Genomic DNA, 22,894 nt, shown 5'->3' with positions numbered 1-22,894 from the left:
CGCCGAAATCGCGTTAAAATGGCCGCCGCGAGTGTAAGTTACACTCCCGGCGACATAAAACCAAAAAGATGGCCGCCGCGCTACCAACTGCGCATGCGCGACCGGACTGAAAGGGGAAAATTAATTTCAGGGACCGCGCATGCGCGGCCGCCCGCAAAACCGCGGAAAGACCGCGGACATAAACCGGAGGTGCAAGCCAAGCACCAGAAGGTAGAGTAAAAGCCCCAGACACCTAACAGGGAAACAATATGTGAGGGCAGGGAGGAATCACTCCCTGAAGCAGGCAAGAAGCACTCTCCTGACACCAGAAGGGGATACACCACAGGAGCAAACAATAATGATATCACAATATAAGTATTACACACAATCTAGTGAATAACCAATTAATGTGTAGAAATTAAATACAAATAAATGTATAAAAATTCAGGAGTAGCAAGATGAGGTACTTAACTTGTCTGAGGGAGCAGCAAGAAAGAGGAGGAGTCAAGGAACACTACACCTATATGGATTATACTGTATGCTGATTGGTGCTACTGTTACCAGGCTATTGTTATGGTTTTCTTTTTTCTATGATTCTCTCATACTTCCCTTTTCTTGCTGCTGGGAGTATAATAAAGAAAGAGAATGCATAATAGAAGCCTCTGTGTCTTTAATAAAATCCATAGACTAACTCTGGTAAAGCAAGAGAAGTAGCTTTTTTCTCACAGCCAATGCTAGTGACGACTGTGGGAACTTACAAAGGTTGACAGTGGAGATCTGCAATTTGTTATGTTTTGCCAACTTTAAGCTTAATGTGAACCTGCAATGCATATTTTCACTTAAAGGGACACTATAGTCACCAAAACAACTTTAGCTTAATGAAACAGTTTTGGTGTATAGATCATGCCCCTGCAGTCTCACTTCTCAGTTCTCTGCCATTTAGGAGTTAACCCCTTCAGGACCGGCCTGTTTTTGCGAGGTTTGTACGTTAAGGACCAGAGCAGTTTTAACACTTTTGTGGTGTTTGTTTTTAGCTGTAATTTTCCGCTCTCTCATTTACGGTTCCCATACAAGTTATATATTGTTTTTTTCACGACAAGAAGGGCTTTCTTTACATACCAGTATTTATATTATGTCATATATTGTATTTAAAAAAAATAATAAAATATGGTGAAAAATAAAAAAAAAACATGTTTTTGGACTTTTACTTGAAAAATATTTTACTTATCTACAAAAGCTAATGAAAAAAACTGCTAAATAGATTCAAAATTTTGTCCCGAGTTTAAAAACACCCAGTGTTTACATGCTTTATTGCTTTTTTTTTGCAAGTTATAGGCCTATAAATACAAGTAGGAAATTGCTGTTTCAATATATATATATTTTAAATGTATCAATAGTGACATTGTTACACCGTTATCTGTCATAAATCCCCGAAACACACCTAACATGTACATCTTTTTTAAAGTAGACAACCCAGGGTATTTAAAATGGGGTATGTCCAGTCTTTTTTAGTAGCCACCTAGTCACAAACACTGGCCAAAGTTAGCATTTATATTTGTTTGTGTGTTAAAAATGCAAAAAACGCTAACTTTGGCCGGTGTTTGTGACTAAGTGGCTACTAAAAAAGGCTGAACATACCCCATTTGCAATACCTTGGGTTGTCTTCTTTTGCAAATGGTATGCCATCATGGGGCTAATTCTCATTCCTTGGCTACCATACGCTCTCAAAGGCAACCTAACCAATCTGACAAATTTCAATAAAAAAAAAAAAAGTAAAATCAAGCCTTATATTTGACCCTGTAACTTTCACAAACACTATAAAACCTCTACATGTGGGGTACTGTTATACTCAGGAGACTTCGCTGAACACAAATATTAGTGTATCAGAACAGTAAAATATATCACAGCAATAATATCCTCAGTGAAAGAGCTGTTTGTGTGTGAAAAATGCAAAAAACTTCACTTTCACTGACAATATCATCGCTGTGATATGTTTTACTGTTTTGAAACACTAATATTTGTGTTCAGCGAAGTCTCCCGAGTAAAACAGTACCCCCATGTACAGGATTTAGGGTGTCATAGAAAGTTACAGGGTTAAGCACAGTGCTAGCAAATTAAATTATCTGGACTTTTGGCCTGGGTTGGCAGGCAGGTCCCTCAAATTGCAATCATTAAAATTACTTAATTAGGTAAAAATATTACATAAATATGCACGTAGAATTTTAATATATATACATATTTATATATTTGACATCTACGTGTATATTTATGAAATTATTAATGTAATTTTGTATGTGGACATATGTATATTTCGTATTATTTTTATTTATTTATTTATACATAGATATATATATCATTACATTCTAAGTGTATTTTGATATAAATATATATATATCAATATCAAAATACTGTTAGAATAAAATTGAATATATATATATAATTTTTTTTTAATTATTAAAAATTATTTTTATTTTGTGTTATTTATTTTTATCAACATATTATTTGTATTTTATAATAATATATATATATATACCATATATATAGTTATTATATATTGTATATATTCGTGTGTAATTTAAATATAAGTGTATTTTTATAATTATATACGTATATATAAATATAAAAATACACTTAGTGTGACATTATATATATTATATATATATACATATATTATATATATAGGTATATATAGATATAATACATGTATATATATCATATATATATACACATATTTTTTTTTTTACACCGATTTCTTTTTTTTTACACTTTATTTTATGATTTTTTACTTGCAGGGAGATTGCCTGTCAGCACAGACAGTCCCCCTGCAGGCAGATACAAAGACCCCTATTGCGGTCATGTGATCGAGTGATCACATGGCCGTGGGGTCCTGATCTGCCGAGGGGGGACTGCCCGGGCAGACAGGCAGTCCCCCTGGACCGGGAGGAGCACTGATCGCCGCCGTGGGACCGACGGCGATCAGGTAAGTTGCCCAAAACCGTTATGACGGTTCAGGACCGTCAGCGGTCCAAACGCACGTTTTACCGCTGACGGTCCTGAACCGTCAGCGGTCCTTAAGGGGTTAAATCACATTGTTTATGCAGCCCTAGCAACACCTCCCTGCATGTAATTTACGTAGCCGTCCTAAACACTTCCTGTAAAGAGTCATCTAATGTTTAGACTTCCTTTATTGCAAATTCTGTGTAATTTAGAATGTCTTATCCCCTGCTATGTTAATAGCTTGCCCTGCAATAGCCTCCTGTATGTAATTAAAGTTCAATTTACAGAGCAGGAGATAAATAAAAAAATAAAAAAACTTTTAAAGTTACATCTGATTGAAAATGAAACCATTTTTTTTTCTATGTAGGCTGTATCCATCACAGACAGAGGAGTTGTGGCTAGGGCTACATTAACAGAGTGAGTTAACTTCTAAATGGCAGTAAATTGAAGTGAAACTTCAGAGGCATGATCTATACACAAAAATGGCTTTATGAAGCTAAAGTTGTTTTGGTGACTATAGTGTCCCATTAAGCTACTCCTGTTTAGTTCTTTCCAAAATGTCTAAATGCTTGGGTTTTTTTTTACTCCCCTTCTATGCATATCGTTCGTCTTTTCGCCACACTTACTACCTGCTCAATGCCACCATCAGTGCGCCTTTGTAGTGCTTCCCCTAAAAATGCTTCCCAGCGCCTTGCACAGACTCTCTAATTTAAGCCAAGCCTGGAGGCATGTTCTCTTGCAGACCGACATTGGCAAAGAGTCTATGGTGATAATCTGTCTGACCGGAGGGGGGTAAATGTGATTTTAATGGCACTTTATTGCAAGAACTACACATTGAGTAGCCATTTCACTCGTGCAATGTACAGACAGATTAGGGAGAAGGTTTCATTCCTGCAGAGCTCAAAGTGGCATGACAGATACCCTTTAACCATAAGACCAAGTAGGCTCTTTTTAAAAGACCTTTTGTTTATGGTAAACGTTAAGATACTTTGTATACGATAAACAGAGTTATTCACAACCGTGAGAATTGTCAGGTGGATTCAAGGTGGATTTCAAATTTAAGACCAAAATAGTCAAATTTAAAGCTTAGCTGACTTGGACAATATTACCCGTTAAGATATTTTGGCATCAAAATTCGAAGTTTACTTTAAATTCAACATTTTACTTTTTTTTTTAATTCCTAATATTCACACTTTGGTAAATAATCCATAATGGGAACAAATATGAGAAAAAAAAATATAGCGAGTGATGAGTGAATTTTGAGCACCACTGAATTTCCATTTTTTTTTTTGCAAGTTGATGTCTTGCAGATTGCGAGCTCACTTTGTTGGCAATTGCACTTGTTTACTTTGCAGACAATGGAATGCTGTCAGTCTGAAATGGATTGCACAGACAGTGGAATTTGAATTCTGAAATGTAAAACTTTTAAAATGGTCTAATTCTTAAATAAAAGAAGACACAAACCAGGGATGTTGAAAAACCTTTTATACCATATAGACGTTCCATATTGCTGCAAGCATTTATTATCTGTTTATTCTGGGTGCGTTGTCTAAGTTTTCGGATCTGGAGTGTTGTTGAATCCTCAGGTTTCGATTGATCTCTTTTCTGATGTTGGTATGGTAGATAGATAGATTTCCTCTCTGACTCATTGTTCTGTTAATGAAATTATGAGTTTTTTTATTTTTATATTTTTTCAAAGAGCGATGGAAGCAATAAGTCATTCTGCACAGCTTTAGAATCTAGACAGACATCACAATTCAATTGTACAGTGACAACAATACAAGTCATCGTGACTCCTGGACCGGGGGGGGGGGAGAGAATCTCAGCCTTTTTTTTCCCCTTTTTCTTTCATTTCATTTATTTATGTTTATGACTTTATCAGAGAGGGAGACAAGCAGCCATTTTTTATTATCATTAAAAATATGAACCTGCATACAATAAAGTGAATTTATTAGTGCGGTGTCTGTCACGTACAAGGCACGTGACGTAAGGTATATTTATTACATCTCATCAAAACCTTTTCAGGTGTAACAAGTATCTTTCAGTATATGTTGCAATTTAACTGAATCAGTTATGCGTCCCAGCTAAAACTTACTGGAATTTAATTATAATCATAATTCCAGTTAATCAATACATATATACATGAGCCCTGTTACTAAAGCTGGTCTTGACTGATTCAAAAAGCTAAAGAAAATATATGTTAATTTTAGGGGGTGTCCAGGATGGATCCAGAGCCCAAACTTGAAAGGGGCACTCCTAAATTGTGTAAAGATATGAAAATGTGGACACATACATTCACACAAACACAGATACCAATTAAAATACATATACTCCTCCACCAAGATTCAAACATACCACCACACGTACATAGACTTATACATATACCCAAATGTTCATATCAACAAAGACATATACTACCTCACAGATGGATATACAGATTCCTACATACGATATGGCTGCATGCATCTGTAGGTAGAATGCCCATAGTTTCTTAGATTTAGAGCAATAAACACTGAGGTTGTGTGACCACGGACAGGTCTGCAAAGACATCACAGACATTTATGTAGATAATTATTTACCTTCATGGTAAAATATTTTATAAATAAATAATTATATAACGTAGCATAAGCATCTTATTTTCATTGTTTTGTAATCATGTTTATTTAGTATTGCAAATACTATAACCTTCCAAGTGTCCCTATTCAGGAAGGACATGTTTTTGACCCAAATCCCTCTGTTTTTTTTTCTAGAAGCTCCGTATTGTTGGTGTGTCTAAGTGTATATTAATAATACTCCCAGTAGTGTGTGTTTAAACTACAATAAATGTGTTTAGAAATCACTGTGTTAATAAGATAACGGGTAAGTCGGGGGGACTAGCAATAGCATATAAATCGCTGGTAAGACCACACCTTGTATATGCTGTGCAATTTTGGGCACCTGTTTTAAAGAAGGCTATTATGGCACTAGAAAAAGTGCAGAGAAGAGCTACAAAATTGATAAAAGGAATGGAGCATTTTAGTTATGAAGAAAGGTTAAAAAATGTAAATCTCTTTAGTTTGGAAAAACGGCTCCTGAGAAGGAGATATGACAACATTATACAAATATATTCGCGGCCAGTACAAACCATTACCTGGAAATCTATTCATAAACAGGGCTATACATAGGACACGAGGTCACACATTTAGGCTTGAAGAAAGGAGATTTCATCTAAGGCAAAGAAAAGGTTTTTTTACAGTAAGAGCAATAAGGATATGGAATTTTTTGCCTGAAGAGATGGTTTTGTCAGAGTCTATACGGATGTTTAAACTGCAATTGGATGAATACTTGCAAAAACATAACATACAGGGATATAATTTCTAATTAATGGGATAATAACTGCTTGATCCAAGGAGACATCTGACTGCTAATTTTGGGTCAAGAAGGAATTTTTTCCTAGTTTGTTGCAAAATTGGAAGCGCTTCAGACTGGGATTTTTGCCTTCTTTTGGATCAACAGCAAAGCCATATGTGAGCAAGGCTGAACTTGATGGACGCAAGTCTCTTTTCAGCTATGTAACTATGTAACTAAGATACATTGTTCTAAATTACATTTTAGTTGGAAAAACTGTTATTCGTAAGTAATCAAAAATGTATCAGATCAGCTCTGCCCCTGACCACACCCCCATTTACATGAATAAAATTATATTGGTTATAGTCCATTCAAAATGTTAAGAGGTATGAAAAAGGGGCATATACATTTAGTAAAATAGTAATTGTTACTTTTAAATAGGGACCAAGAATGTACCAAAAATCTTTAAGGCCATGTTCAAGAACCTGATCTATGAATGCATGTATTCTATGTTTGCAAATGTAATAACTTGTTTACCCATTCATCCCTATATTTGTATAATATCCTAGGAACCCCATGTCTATTCCTTCCTTTCAAAAATATACTTGCATATAATTTTAAAGTTACTAGATAGTAACTGCAGCGAATAGTACTACAGTCACTGCTTACTGACTAGTTCCGTTCCTACAACTAGGTTGGAAAACAAATTGGTCAGCGAGGATGCCTCACAACAGTGAGACAACCAAGTCTCCCATGTGCTAGACCTCAGGTCTATGTTCGGGGAATTCCACCGAACATAGACCAGCTCACTAGCGCAGAGAATCTCTTACATCTATATTTGGGTAAATTCCCTAGATTTAGATTTGGGGGAGCCCCCACGCTAGAGAGCTGGTCATATGTCTGAGCAGTTGGTAAACGGGTAAGTCGATAAGTGAGGACTACCTGTACTTATTGAGTTGCAGGGAAATATGTAACATGTACAACAGAATTGCCCTGTAGAAAAAAATGCAAGCAACTGTGAAACAGGAGATAGAGTACACTTAATGGCAGAAAAAAATATTTATAATTCCATAGCATTTTTAGTTCTTGTTCTAAATTAAATTGTTACTAATAAAAATGTAATTTAGAACAAGAACAATGCACCTTATGTACGAGGACTGATTTCTAAACACATTTATTATACAGGTGATACTCGAAAAATTAGATCATCGTTCAAAAGTTTATTTCAGAAATGCAACGTAAAAGGGGAAACTAATATACGAGATAGACGCATTACATGCAAAGCAAGATAGTTCAGGACGTGATTTGTCATAAGTGCGATGATTATGGCTTACAGCTCATGAAAACCCCAAATCCCCAATCTCAGTAAATTAGAATATTGTGAAAAGGTGCAATATTCTAGGCTCACAGTGTCCCACTCTAATCAGCTAAGTAAGCCATAACACCTGCAAAGGGTTTCTGAGCCTTTAAATGGTCTCTCAGTCTGGTTCAGTAGGAATCACAATCATGGGGAAGACTGCTGACCTGACAGTTGTGCAGAAAACCATCATTGACACCCTCCATAAGGAGGGAAAGTCTCAAAAGGTAATTGCGAAGGAAGTTGGATGTTCCCAAAGTGCTGTATCAAAGCACATTAATAGAAAGTTATGTGGAAGGGAAAAGTGTGGAAGAAAAAGGTGCGCAAGCAGCAGGGGTGACCGCAGCCTGGAGAGGATTGTCAGGAAAAGGCCATTCAAATGTGTTGGGGACTTTCACAAGGAGTGGACTGAGGCTGGAGTCAGTGCATCAAGACGGATTGTGGACATGGGCTTCAGATGTTGTATTCCTCTTGTCAAGCAGCTCCTGAACAACAAACAATGTGAGAAGCGTCTTACCTGGGCTAAAGAAAAACAGACCTGGTCTGTTGCTCAGTGTTTTCTTGTTTTTTTGCATCTCATTTGGAAACCAAGGACCCAGAGTCTGGAGGAAGAATGGAGAGGCACACACTGCAAGATGCTTGAAGTCCAGTGTGAAGTTTCCACAGTCTGTGTTGATTTGGGGAGCCATGTCATCTGCTGGTGTTGGTCCCACTGTGTTTCATTAAGTCCAGGGTCAACGCAGCCGTCTACCAGGAGATTTTGGAGCACTTCATGTTTCCGTCCGCAGACGAACTTTATGGGGATGCTGACTTAATTTTCCACACTGCCAAAAGCACAAAGCCTGGTTCAATGACCATGGGATTACTGTGCTTGATTGGCCAGCAAACTCGAGAATCTATGGGGCATTGCCAAGAGAAAGATGAGAGACATGACACCGAACAATGCAGAAGAGCTGAAGGCCGCTATTGAAGCATCCTGGTCTTCCATAACCCCCTCAGCAGGGCCACAGGCTGATAGCTTCCATGCCACACCGCATTGAGGCAGTAATTGCTGCAAAAGGGACCCAAACCAAGTACTGAGTCCATATGCATGCTTATACTTTTCAGAGGTCCGGAGGGAGTGGTGGCGCTGCCTCGGCCAGATGTTCTCTGGCACGCCCACTGTCATCGGCCTCTGTGTGTCCCGTTGTGGCTAAAAGCATTAGTGTCTCCCAGGTGCAAGGTGGCCCCTCCTAATTGTGTCGCCCTCCTCCGTTGCCCACGTCTCTGTCTGGTGGTGAGTCCCACCGGGCGAGGTCCCATATTTTGCCTATCAGTTGCCTGATTATGGCACCGTCGTTGGGTCTCCTTGTTTTATTGATTGCATGCAATATTCTAATTTACCGAGATTGTGAATTTGGGGTTTTCATGAGCTGGAAGCTATAATCATCACACTTATGACAAATCACGGCTTGAACTACCTTGCTTTGCATGTAATGCGTCTATCTCATATATTAGTTTCCCCTTTTACGTTGCATTAATGAAATAAATGAACTTTTGCACGATATTCTGATTTTTCGAGTATCACCTGAAGTTTAAAGACACATTACTTTGAGTAGTATTGCTGTGGAGCTCTGTTATACACATAGACAATGTGGAGCTTCCAGAAAATTGGGACATTGGGGTACAAAAGAGCTCAAAATAGGGACTGTCCTTCCTATATTGGGACAATTGCAATGTATGTTGTTAGAATGTAAAAATGAAACCTATTTATAAAGGGTGCTTAAAAAAAAAAAAAAAAAAAGCCCAAAACTGACAAAAGATACAATAGCACCTGTGACACTTTGATAACTACCTCACTTATTCAGTCTTTTTTTTTTTTTTACCTGAGCGAACTGACAGCTTTCCTGCTTTCCTGCACTATTAGCTGTGTAGTACGAAGAGAGAAAGGGTATATTATAAATAAACCCGTAATTGATACTCTTTCACTCACTCAGCAATTCTTACTAAAAATCAGCATACGTTGCAGGAGGCACTATTCAATTAAAGTCAAGTTATTGCATAACAAAGAAATTATAAATATGAGATGCTGTTATCTAGATCTCAGAATACCGTGCTAACTCTGCTTCAAGCAGAAAGCCTGGCTTATTCATTGTACTTGAAAACAAAGGAATACAGCAAGGGGGAGTTGATATATTTTATCTGCATTCCCAGATCAGATCACAAGTGTGGCTTGGATGTGATAGATCTTCTGAAGATTCTGTTTCAGAATGTTTTCCCCAACTGTCTTTAGTGGATTATGTGTGGATTAAGAAAGTCCATCCAGTATTTGTATCGAGAGCTCTGACAGACACATCAAAGACCTGATTGTCCTCGAAGACTGAATTGGACTACGTGGTCTTTCATATAGATATAGTAAGTAATGCATTCAATGTAAGGTGTTAGTTGATAGACATTAGTGGTGATTTTATATCCTAAAAAATGTCTTGTAATCAATGAAACACCGGTGAGTCAAAAATATAGTGAAATGTTAAGCTCCAAAATTCCAACCAAATTAAAAGAAACTACATGGATTAAAAGCCATTGTTTCTTTAAAGGAACTCAGGACGCTATAGACATCTAGACCAGTTTATCTCAGAAAAAGTTAGAGAAAATGCTGTGTTTACATTGCAGGATTAAGACAACCTCTAGTGGCTGTCTACCAGACTTGGCTTCCTGGCTTTTCATGGAGTTTAACTCTGTGAAACAACGTTAGACAATTAAATTTTGCATGAGTATGTCCACCATCTTTTAAATCTCTACTGTAAAGCATTGATTCAATGCTTTCCTATGAGGAAGGTCTCCGCACATTAAATGTCCCCATCGGCGTGACAAGAGTGGAAAACAGGCATTGGAAACAGGTAAATATAAAAACTGCCTTTTAACCCTTTAAAGGGAATCTCCAGTGCCAGGAAAACAATCTGTTTTCCTGGCACTGCAGGATTCCTGTCCCTCCCACCCCCCAATCCCCAGTTGCTGAAGGGGACTTACCTGAGGCAGTGACATGTCCCACGTCGCTGCCTGCTCCTCCCCCGCCGCTCCACCTTCTGCCTACGTCGGCCGGTGGGCGAGACTGATCCCGCCCACCGGCCGAGGAGACCTAATGCGCAGCAATGCCGCGCATGCGCATTAGCGCACCCCATAGGAAAGCATTGAAAGCAATTTTCAATGCTTTCCTATGGGGAATTGAGCGATGCTGGAGGTCCTCACACAGCGTGAGGACGTCCAGCGACGCTCTAGCACAGAAAACCTGTGCTATAGAGCAGGAAGTTCCCTCTAGTGGCTGTCTAATAGACAGCCACTAGGGGAGGACTTAACCCTGCAAGGTAATTATTGCAGTTTAAAAAAAACTGCAATAATTACACTTGCAGGGTTAAGGGTAGTGGGAGTTGGCACCCAGACCACTCCAATGGGCAGAAGTGGTCTGGGTGCCTACAGTGTCCCTTTAACCCCTTAAAGACACATGACATGTGTGACATGTCATGATTCCCTTTTATTCCGGAAGTTTGGTCCTTAAGGGGTTAATTACCCAGGTGGGGAAGGACAATATAGAGTTTTGTATTCCTAACCCTATAGTGTTTCAAGAAAGGGATATACATATATACACAAATGTAAAAAACAAATATTCTATGTATATGTATTTCCTTTTAAATTGTTCCTTTTAAGTTTAGAATACTGCCTCCTCCTTATGTTGTTTTTTTGTTTTTATCAAAATAATTGTAAAAAAAATGACATGTTCCTTTTCCTAGCATCTCCCTGCAGTCTACTTCTACTGTGAAGTTATCAATCCAGATTACGTTTGTCCGTAGAGAATCATTGAGGACGCAAGGCGCGTTGGTGGCTATCGCTGCAATATGCTGCAAAAAATCAAAAACAAAATAATGATTCAATCCTTTCCCATCAGAAGCACTAGCTGTGTTTGGTGTTATCATGCTGTACTTTGTGTAAGATGGAAGTGACTCTAATGTCTGTCTGTCCAAATGTAATCACGGTCTTTTCTCATAATACGCAGCCTATTTTATTATTATTATTATTATTATTATTGCAATTTATATAGCGCCAACAGATTCCGTAGCGCTTTACAATATTATGAGAGGGGATTTAACTATAAATAAGACAATTACAAATAAACTTACGGGAACAGTAGGTTGAAGAGGACCCTGCTCGATCGAGCTTACATTCTATAGGAGGTGGGGTGTAAAACACATTAGGACAGGAATTTGCAATCAAATAAGGTGAGCTGCCCTTTAGGAGAGGGCAAGAGACAGGTATGTGAGGTATTGGTTAGTCTTGGAGGCCATAAGCTTTCCTAAAGAGATGGGTTTTAAGGCACTTCTTAAAAGATGCAAGACTAGGGGAGAGTCTGATGGCGGTAGGCAGGCTATTCCATAGGAAGGGAGCCGCCCGCGAGAAGTCCTGCAAGCGCGAGTTGGCCGTACGAGTGCGGACAACGGACAGGAGGTGGTCACGGGCAGAGCGGAAAGACCGAGAAGGGACATACCTATGGATCTGTGAGGAGATATAAGAGGGGCTATAGTTGTTCAGTGCTTTATAGGTGTGAGTTAGTACCTTGAATTGACTCCTATAGCATACAGGAAGCCAATGTAAGGACTGGCAGAGGGGTGAGGTGTGAGAGAAACGACTAGAGAGGAAAATCAGTCTAGCAGCAGCATTCATTACGGACTGTAGGGGTGCAGTATGGCTTTTGGGAAGACCAATCAGGAGAGGGTTACAATAATCCATGCGGGAAATTACTAGAGCATGGACAAGCTCCTTGGTAGTATCTGGTGCAAGAAAGGGGCGGATGCGGGCTATGTTTTTAAGATGGAATCTACAGGATTTGGCAACATGCTGGATGTGAGGCTCAAAGGTGAGACCAGAGTCAAGTATGACGCCAAGACAGCGCGCTTGCAAGGATGGACTGATGTTGGTACCACAAACTTGCAGGGAGAGCGAAAGAGGAGGATCAGTATTAGGAGGAGGAAAGACAAGGAGCTCAGTTTTTGAGAGATTGAGTTTCAGAAAGCGGGAGGACATCCAGTCAGAGATGGAAGAAAGGCAAGCAGTGACATGTTGCAGGACAGCAGGGGAGAGGTCTGTACTCTGTGTGAGTAAATATAGTGTTTTAAGTGAATATATTAATAGTGTATATGAAATAGCAGCACAATGGTCTGTATCTAGTTATTATATAGTCATTATCGCAGTAATTCAAACCTCTTACCCCTTGAAGCAGTTCTGTCATCGGAATTGGTGTATACACCATTATATCGCATGTTTAAAACTCCCTTCACCTTCGGAACGCAGGAACTGGGGAAGGAATTGTACATTGAAATCTCTGTAAATTATCATGTAAATTATTCAACAGCAATAATTATTTCCATTTTCATATCCTTGAATTAAAATGCAAATATTTTTTACAGTCTGTTGGTTCGAAGTAGTCATGTTTTATTCAGATGACTCACATACACAAGATGCAACGCAAAAATGGAAAATAACCCTCCAGAATGCTTCTCCTGTTCCCTGTTCCACACGCCTTTCTTATTCTGCTTGTCAAACGCTTATCAGCCCAGACTGTCCGTTTGGTAAACTAAACACATGCATGATGGTGCTGTTAGCCAATGAATACTGTCCAAATCTAGTATGACAAATTAGCATTGGACAGCACCTGGGTACACATGGCACTATAACCACTGCAATATTCAGTAGTGATTATGGTGCTTAGTGTCCCTTTAAGGATTGATACATTTGTAATCCTCATTTATTTTAATCAACTGTTTCAGAACTAATCCAAAGTTTATCCAAAAGTGGCAGAAGCAAATCCAGTTTGTTTGTTTATTTTTTTTGATCAAGAATACAGTTTGGGCAAAGTATGCTAATCATAGTCAATGAATATGACAACGCGTTAAGACAACGTTAAGACAGCTTTGTTTTCCAATTTAATTAAATCATCCATCATTGTGAAAAGAATTGGACTAATACAAATTAAAGTATACCCTTAAAGGGACATCAAGGCTGTATTTGGACATAACTTTTTTATGCAACGTACAACAAATGCAAGAAAGTGATTTTCCCATTATTTTTTGGAGGTTGGGAGTGGGGCAAGGATTGTCCCTTGGTCCAGAAGTCATCTCCCACACTTCCTGAGTACTATATTGATTCAAGCTCCACACGTCCTATAACACTTTTCTGGAATGTCCTTACCTTCTGGTGGGAAAAAAAAAATAAAACAAATGGAAATACATGCGTCCCTTCTCTGCATTTTTAATATTGTGCATTATTTACTAGATGGTGATACGATTACTGTTAAAGTGAATATTGCTCCGAATTTAGTAAAAAGATCTTCATCTATCATCATGTATTATAACATACAAAAGCATGTCCAACCCTGCTTCTATGGTTTTCATATAGCCTTTCCCACACTAAGTCCCCACCGTTTATTAGATTGATTACCCCCATCTGTCACCCATGAGTGGGTGCTGGAGGAGGGCACTAGGTCCCCCTCTTATTTATTGGTATAGAGTGAGCTGTGGATTACATGGCAGTGAGTGTTAAATGGGGTTATGCTAGAGAGAAAGTGGTTATCTAAGGATATGATAATTGGACCTGTGAGCCATAGTTGGCGAGGAGAGCAGAAAAGTGGCAGGGAGAGATGGACAGTCACAAATCTCGATAGTCGGTAGCCCTGGGCTTTGCAGAGTGCAGGACAGAAGAGGAATGATGGATGGAGATGGTGACCTGGTTTCAAGCATTAACCTCGACTCAATGATATTAGGATGTTATTGGCCCCCTTTCTGTTAGAGACATTGCATAAGATTCCTTTCATTTAGTTTGAAGGGCTTTTCCCTGCAGTCAGGTTTGATTGTGTGTGTTGTATATGTTTATTTTCGCAGGATATATATTCGCATTTTGTTTATGTACTAGAATTGGGGCTGTTTCTGCATCCTGATTGTTTCCACATTCACAAATTAAACATCCAAAAGTGAATTTGTAACCATTCAAAGATTTTTTTCCAAAGAATTTGTGCAACTTTGGCTCATTGCGCCGGTGCACTTGACTGGCATGTTGGAAAAGGAGCAGAATAAGCGACAAATTACAGAATTATTGGTTAATACACAACCTGTAACATTCCAATTAAATGAAAACAAATTAGAGAGATTTGCCAAGTGAGTAGTAACATGCTTGCCTATACTTCAAGCGGGGGGAGTTTCCAAATTGTTTGAAAAAATGTAATGTTTTAGATCAGCGTATATTTGCTGTGAGACATTCTATGCCAGAATCATGTGCCAATTTCCTGTTGTACACATTTTGTTTTATTCTCAGTCTATATACATTTTTAACAATTATTTTAACACTATAGTGACAGGGATACAATAATGTATTCCTGTCACTACAGCTGGGAAAACACTATTTAGGTCCCAGCCCCCCTGTAAGAAAATGTAAAAGGTGATTTTACTTTTTCTCATCTGGCTCCACCCCTGCTCTGCCCCATTGACTGAGATAATCAAACTTGATGATCTCAGCCAATCCAATGCAAGCATTGGGGGAAGCCATTGTACACGCATATCAAAACGCTGCGCTGTGCCAATCAGCATCTCCTCATAGAGATGCATTAAATCACTGCATCTCTATAGGGAAGGTTCAGTGTCATCATGCAGAGTGTGTCCATGCATGTTGTGCAACACTGACCCAGAAGGCACCTCCAGCAGCCGTGTGGGTGACTTCCACTAGATGTATATCTAGGCAGTAATGTAAACAAAGCCTTTTCTCTGAAAAGGCAGTGTTTACACTAAAAAGACTTTAGGGACATAGTATACTCACCAGAACAACTACATTAACCCCTTAAGGACACATGACATGTGTGACATGTCATGATTCCCTTTTATTCCAGAAGTTTGGTCCTTAAGGGGTTAAAGGACCACTCTAGTGCCAGGAAAACATACTCGTTTTCCTGGCACTATAGTGCCCTGAGGGTGCCCCCACCCTCAGGGACCCCCTCCCGCCCGGCTCTGGAAAGGGGAAAAGGGGTAAAACTTACCTTTTTCCAGCGCTGGGCTGGGAGATCTCTGCCTCCGATCCTCCTCCGTTCCGCCCCGTTGGCTGAATGCGCACGCGCGGCAAGAGCTGCGTGCGCATTCAGCCAGTCGCATAGGAAAGCATTTACAATTTACAATGCTTTCCTATGGACGCTTGCGTGCTCTCACTGTGATTTTCACAGTGAGAATCACGCAAGCGCCTCTAGCGGCTGTCAATGAGACAGCCACTAGAGGATTTGGGGGAAGGCTTAACCCATTAATAAACATAGCAGTTTCTCTGAAACTGCTATGTTTATAAAAAAAAATGGGTTAACCCTAGCTGGACCAGGCACCCAGACCACTTCATTAAGCTGAAGTGGTTTGGGTGCCTAGAGTGGTCCTTTAAGCTGTAGTTGTTCTGGTGACTATAATTTCCCTTTAATGGGCTCTTATAATGTACATGCCACAGTTACATGGGAAGTAGTATATACTCAGAAAATATTAAATTTTTTTATATTTAAAAATTCTTCAATAATACTCATTGCACTTGAGACACTATAAGCATCAAATCAACCTTAGCTTAATGAAGCAGTTTTGGTGTATACATCATACCTGCCATTTAGGATTTAAATCACTTTGTTTATACAGCCCTAGTCACACCTCCCTGCATGTGACTTACGCAGCTTTCCTAAACACTTCCTGTAAAGAGTCGTCTAATGTGTATACTTTCTTCATTGCAATTTTTATTATAATTTAGAATGTCTTATCTCCTGGTCAGTAAATCATCAGAAACCTGCACTTTTATAAACTGTGGGGGAAAAAATTACATAATTAAATCCTGCACTCAAACTCTTACTACTTTTGCTGGCAGCTATGGCTATTTATAGAACAAAACCAAAAAAAAGTTACCTGGGGGCTATACCAATCCATATGCATAGTTAAATAGAAGAGGTTTTTAGTGCTACTCCAAAAGTCATTAAACATGGTTCTGAGAACCTCTCTTATTTAAATATGCATATGGATTTGGATAGTGTGGAGCTGACCTTTATTCTTGTTTGTTTATTTGTTTTAATTACAGACTCTATATGCATAACGCAAGCTGAAGTGCTTTATGTGTTTGGAGTGTTTTCCTGTAGTCTAGCTATTTCTTTACACCTTTAGTTACTTGTTTCATTTGTACCTTCAAATATTTCAAATCGCCAAGTGGGACAGTTTCATTTTCGGCGGTGCGGCTTTTCAAAAACAATAGTAATGTAGAATAAGACCAAATATTTTACTCCGAATAGTTTTTAAATATATGTATTGTAGTATAATGACCTATTACTGTGGGTGTTATTGTTTATATTTTTTTTTTCTCAATTCGTAATAATTTTAAGATTTTCTTATTTATTTATTTTTTATAATTTGTTTTTGCACAGGGACTGCGGTGCTGGAGTATGTGCAGATAAGTCGAGCATTATGTATGCATGGGCGCGGAATGCACCTCCGACCAAGCTTCCTAAGGGTATGCCATGATTGTCCCTTCAAATTTGTGTTGATTTTGTTACATTTTTGTAGTTCCTCGCTGTTAACCGTTATTTTATAAAACTTGTCTGTAGAGCAACAAGAGCTTTCTTCAAGTAACGGAGATCAGCTTACCCAGTATATAGAAACAGAGTCTACTCTGTTTATCTACTTAGATGTTTCTGTGTGTGTATATAGATATCAAATATTTGTGCATGCATGTTTGAACGTATACATAAAATGTATGTTATACTTGCAGGTTTGCAAAGATATATGCCCTGTTTTCTAGATATGACATATTTTTTGCTTGTTTTTTTTGTTCTAGGTGTTGGATTCAGAGTTGGAGGTGAAACTGGCAGTAAATATTTTGTGCTCCAGGTGCATTATGGTGACGTCCATGCATTCACGGGTAAGTGGAGTGTCACATTTAAGCGTGCCAGTTGAGTTTCCTAGCTGAAGAAAGTGGTCCAAATAGGGACACAACTGATAATGCCAAATCAGAATCAGAACATCCACTTTAGCGAAATCCAGAGAACTGGACAGAGTGCATACTCCCAAGGAACCGAGTTAAGTTTCAAACTGTACAGTGGTTTGACTACTTATTGAGGGATGGTGGGTTTCAGGAGACTCCAGTACAGGAAACCACTTCAGAGAAGGCTGGTAGACGGTTACCTTTTTCACCTCTATTAAAAACCGCTAAAAGAAAAAAAAGAAAGCACTTTACTGTTCCTTTGACCTTAGCAAATTTAGCGTAATTAGGTGTTTTAATGTTTATATCATGCACTGCAATCTCACTGCTCAAATCTCTGCCGTTTTGTTAATTCACTTTGCTTATATTACTATTATTATTATTATTATTACTGGTATTTAAATAGTGCCAGTATATTCCGTAGCGCTTTACAATATTATCAATGGGGGAGAATAACCATAACCATAAATAACCACAACCCAAGAAACTCTGAATGTAAAGGTGGTGGTGTTGGGTTTCTCCTCTCCCCTCACTGCTCTTTTAAACCTCTTCCCACCCCCCCTTCTCTCTCTTTCCCATCATTTGAAATACACTCAATTCGCCTTTTCAAACCCTTCTCTGCTAACATTGCTGTTATTTACCGCCCCCCTGGTTCCCCTCTTCTCTTCCTTGACCACTTTGCTGCCTGGCTACCCTATTTCCTCTCTTCTAACATTCCATCCCTAATTCTCGGGGACTTCAATATTCCTATAAATCCACCTTTGACCTCTGCAGCCACCAAACTACTTTCCATGACTTCCTCCCTCGGGCTATCGCAGTGGGCAGATTCTCCCACCCATGTAGCTGGCAATACCCTTGACCTAATCTTCACTTATGCATGTACAGTATCTAATATCTGCAACACTCCATATCCACTCTCTGATCACCACCTCTTATCATTTGCTCTCACATACCCCCTCACCCAAAAACCTCAGCCTAACCCCCCTCAACTCAGGAGGGACCTTAATTCTCTTGATCTCCAACAGTTGTCAGCTGACATTGATTCACAACTGCTGTCCATCCCTTCCCTCTCCTGTCCTTCACAGGCCATCTCCATATATAACTCTACTCTTACATCTGCCTTGAACACTGCAGCGCCACTCCAAACAAGCACCTCGAGGAGGACCCGCCCCCAACCATGGCATACTAAATCAACGCGCTACCTGCAAAGATGCTCCCGTTGTGCTGAACGCTCCTGGAGGAAGTCTCGTACACAATCAGACTTTCTCCATTATAGATTCATATTGTGTTCATACAGTGCAGCCCTTGCCCTTGCCAAACAGTCCTATTTTTCCACTCTCATTAGTTCATGTTCCCGCAACCCCAGGCGTCTCTTTCACACCTTTAATTCTCTTCTTCGCCCTGCTGTGGCCACCCCCAAAACTAACCTTACTGCTGATAACTTCGCATGTTACTTCACTGACAAGATTGAACAGCTAAGGAAAGAATTCTCCCCTCCTTGCCTTTCTGTTTCTCAATCACACATAGATCATGCCTTTCCTACCCTTCAGACATTCTCCCCAGCTACTGACCAAGAGGTGGCTGCTCTTCTTTGCTCCTCTCGCCCCACCACTTGCCCGCTCGATCCTGTCCCATCTCACCTTATTAGATCTCTCTCCACTTGTCTCGTGCCTTCTCTAACAAACATCTTCAACTGCTCGCTCTCCTCTGGCATCGTCCCTGCTGACCTTAAACATGCCACTGTAGTACCTATACTAAAAAAAACATCCCTCGACCCATCCACCCCCTCTAACTACCGTCCCATATCCCTGCTCCCTTTTTCCTCAAAGCTTCTGGAAAGACTTGTCTTTACCCGTGTGTCTCATTTCCTCAATTCCAACTCTCTCCTTGACCCTCTTCAATCTGGCTTCCGCCCTCTCCACTCTACAGAGACTGCCCTTATCAAAGTTACTAACGACCTAATCGCAGCTAAATCCAAAGGCCACTACTCCATACTAATTCTTCTTGACCTCTCAGCGGCCTTTGACACCGTTGATCATGCTCTCCTTCTTCAAACTCTTCAATCGCTTGGTCTCTGTGACTCTGTCCTCTCGTGGTTTTCCTCCTATCTCTCCCAACGCTCATTCAGTGTCTCCTTTTCTAATGATACCTCCTCCCCTTGCCCTGTCTCGGTTGGAGTTCCCCAAGGCTCCGTCCTTGGTCCCCTTCTATTTTCTCTTTATACTGCCTCTCTTGGCAAACTTATTACCTCTTTTGGATTTCACTACCACCTGTACGCTGATGACACCCAGCTATATCTCTCCTCCCCGGACCTCTCCCCTGCCGTCCTGCAACGTGTCACTGCTTGCCTTTCTTCCATCTCTGACTGGATGTCCTCCCGCTTTCTGAAACTCAATCTCTCAAAAACTGAGCTCCTTGTCTTTCCTCCTCCTAATACTGATCCTCCTCTTTCGCTCTCCCTCCAAGTTTGTGGTACCAACATCAGTCCATCCTTGCAAGCGCGCTGTCTTGGCGTCATACTTGACTCTGGTCTCACCTTTGAGCCTCACATCCAGCATGTTGCCAAATCCTGTAGATTCCATCTTAAAAACATAGCCCGCATCCGCCCCTTTCTTGCACCAGATACTACCAAGGAGCTTGTCCATGCTCTAGTAATTTCCCGCATGGATTATTGTAACCCTCTCCTGATTGGTCTCCCCAATAGCCGTACTGCACCCTTACAGTCCGTAATGAATGCTGCTGCTAGATTGATTTTCCTCTCTAGTCGTTTCTCTCACACCTCACCCCTCTGCCAGTCCTTACATTGGCTTCCTGTATGCTATAGGAGTCAATTCAAGGTACTAACTCACACCTATAAAGCACTGAACAACTCTAGCCCCTCTTATATCTCCTCACAGATCCATAGGTATGTCCCTTCTCGGTCTCTCCGTTCTGCCCGTGACCACCTCCTGTCCGTTGTCCGCACTCGTACGGCCAACTCGCGCTTGCAGGACTTCTCGCGGGCGGCTCCCTTCCTATGGAATAGCCTGCCTACCGCCATCAGACTCTCCCCTAGTCTTGCATCTTTTAAGAAGTGCCTTAAAACCCATCTCTTTAGGAAAGCTTATGGCCTCCAAGACTAACCCTTACCTCACATACCTGTCTCTTGCCCTCTCCTAAAGGGCAGCCCACCTTATTTGATTGTAAATTCCTGTCCTAATGTGTTTTACACCCCACCTCCTATAGAATGTAAGCTCGTTTGAGCAGGGTCCTCTTCAACCTATTGTTCCTGTAAGTTTATTTGTAATTGTCCTATTTATATTTAAATCCCCCTCTCATAATATTGTAAAGCGCTACGGAATCTGTTGGCGCTATATAAATGGCAATAATAAATAAATAAATAAATAATGAGACAATTACAAAAATTTACAGGAACGATAGGTTGAAGAGGACCCTGCTTACAGAAGCTTACAGTCTATAGGAGGTGGGGCGTAAAACACAACAGGACAGGAGGTAGCAATCAAACAAGGTGGGAGTGAGGCAGAGCTGGAGGAGAGAATAGAGGGCTGCCCTATAGGAGAGAGCAAGAGACAGGTATGTGAGGTAGAGGTTACTCTGGGAGGAGATAAGCTTTCCTAAAGAGATGGGTTTTGAGGCAATTTTTAAACGATTGAAGACTAGGGGATATTCTGATGGCGGTAGGCAGGCTATTCCAAAGGAAAAGGAGCCACCCGCGAGAAGTCCTGCAAGTGTGAATTGGCCGTACGGGTGCGAGCAGCAGACAGGAGAAGGCCATGGGCAGAGCAGAGAGACTGAGATGGGCATACCTGCGGATCAGTGAAGAGATATAAGAGGGGCTAGAATTGGTCAGTGCTTTTTTAGGTGTGGATTAGTACCTTGGATTGAATCCTACAGGATACAGGAAGCCAATGTAAGGACTGACAGAGGGGAGAGGTGTAAGAGGAGGGACAGGAGAGGAAAATCAGTCTGGCGGCAGCATTCATTACAGACTGTAGCGGGGCAATACAACTTCTGGGAAGACCAGTTAGGAGAGAGTAACAATAATCCATGCGGGAAATTACTAGAGCATGGGCAAGCTCCTTAGTAGCATCTTGCGGGCTATGTTTTTAAGGTGGAATCTACAGGATTTGGTAACAAAGAAAATGTGAAGCTCAAAGGTGAGGCCAGAATCAAATATAACGCCAAGACAGCGCACTTGCAAGGATGGACTGATGTGGGTACCACCAACTTGAAGTGAGAGTGAGAGAGGAGGATCATTATTGGTAGGAGGAAAGAAAAGGAGCTTAGTTTTAGAGAGATTGAGTTTCAAAAAGCAGGAGGACATCCAGTCAGAGATGGAAGAAAGGCAAGCAGTGACATGTTGCAGAACCTCAGGGGAGTGGTCCGGTGAGGAGAGGTATATCTGGGTATCATCAGTATACAAATTAAAAGCAAAGGTAATAGGCGCTAACTATAGCTTAGTAGGTCTGTTAATGTTGGCTGCAGTACAAGGATTCCCAAACCTCGTGAATAAACAGATAGTAAAATAAATGGCTTATACCGCGCCCAAAAATTATATGTACATACATTTTCAGATGGTGTAATACTTTAGACCTCAGAATAACAAAAATAAAAACAGCAATAATAGTGCAATACATTATAGTAGGATACAAATTGAAATGTTAGTGCTATTTGAGATCCACTCACATTTGATTGAGCTATTTAAGAGCTATGCTGTGTTGCGTGTGGACGGTATAATCCCATCTAACGATGTATGGTGATGTAGGCAATACCGGTGCTCCAAATGCAATGCAAATATGCATAGTATATATGGAGACAAGTGTAGAGAGAAACAAAAACTCCATGGTGAAGTAAGTAAGTACTGTATAAATAAAAAAAGAGAATAAAATAATGTACTTACATTTACTTAACAGGATTCGAAGGCAATATTACCATCTACCATCCATTGAGTGCATTTCTGTCTGGGCCATATTAATGTGCTGTTCTGTGTTACACTATATTAGTGCTCTTTTTTTTAGATTCACAACTGCATCCTCTTTAAATTGTATTTTGGTGAGGTGTTGGTAGGGCTGCATAAACAAAGTGATTTAGTTCCTAAATGACCCATAATTGAGCAGTGAGACTAAAAAAGCATGATCTATACACCAAAACTGCTTTATTAAGCTATAGTTATTTTGGTACTTAGATTATCGTTTTAAATTGGCTATACATGCTAATAATGATCTTGTTTCA

The 22,894-nt window shown here is 40.0% G+C and overlaps 1 protein-coding gene across 3 annotated transcripts in view; it reads left to right on the top strand.

The window, feature by feature from the left end:
• The window catches only part of PAM (peptidylglycine alpha-amidating monooxygenase), a 180,220-nt gene that overhangs the window by 65,852 nt on the left and 91,474 nt on the right, over window positions 1-22,894 (top strand). For all 3 annotated transcript variants that reach the window (XM_063453661.1, XM_063453660.1, XM_063453664.1), the window contains exons 6-7: window positions 17,109-17,194; window positions 17,519-17,602. In XM_063453661.1, the coding sequence (XP_063309731.1) occupies window positions 17,109-17,194; window positions 17,519-17,602 (170 nt within the window). The remainder of the gene's footprint in view (window positions 1-17,108; window positions 17,195-17,518; window positions 17,603-22,894) is intronic.

Source organism: Pelobates fuscus, chromosome 5, assembly GCF_036172605.1.
Source record: "Pelobates fuscus isolate aPelFus1 chromosome 5, aPelFus1.pri, whole genome shotgun sequence".
Classification (NCBI taxonomy): domain Eukaryota; kingdom Metazoa; phylum Chordata; class Amphibia; order Anura; family Pelobatidae; genus Pelobates; species Pelobates fuscus.
Note: the sequence above shows the minus strand (reverse complement) of the source record. Positions and strands in the feature narration are given on the sequence as shown.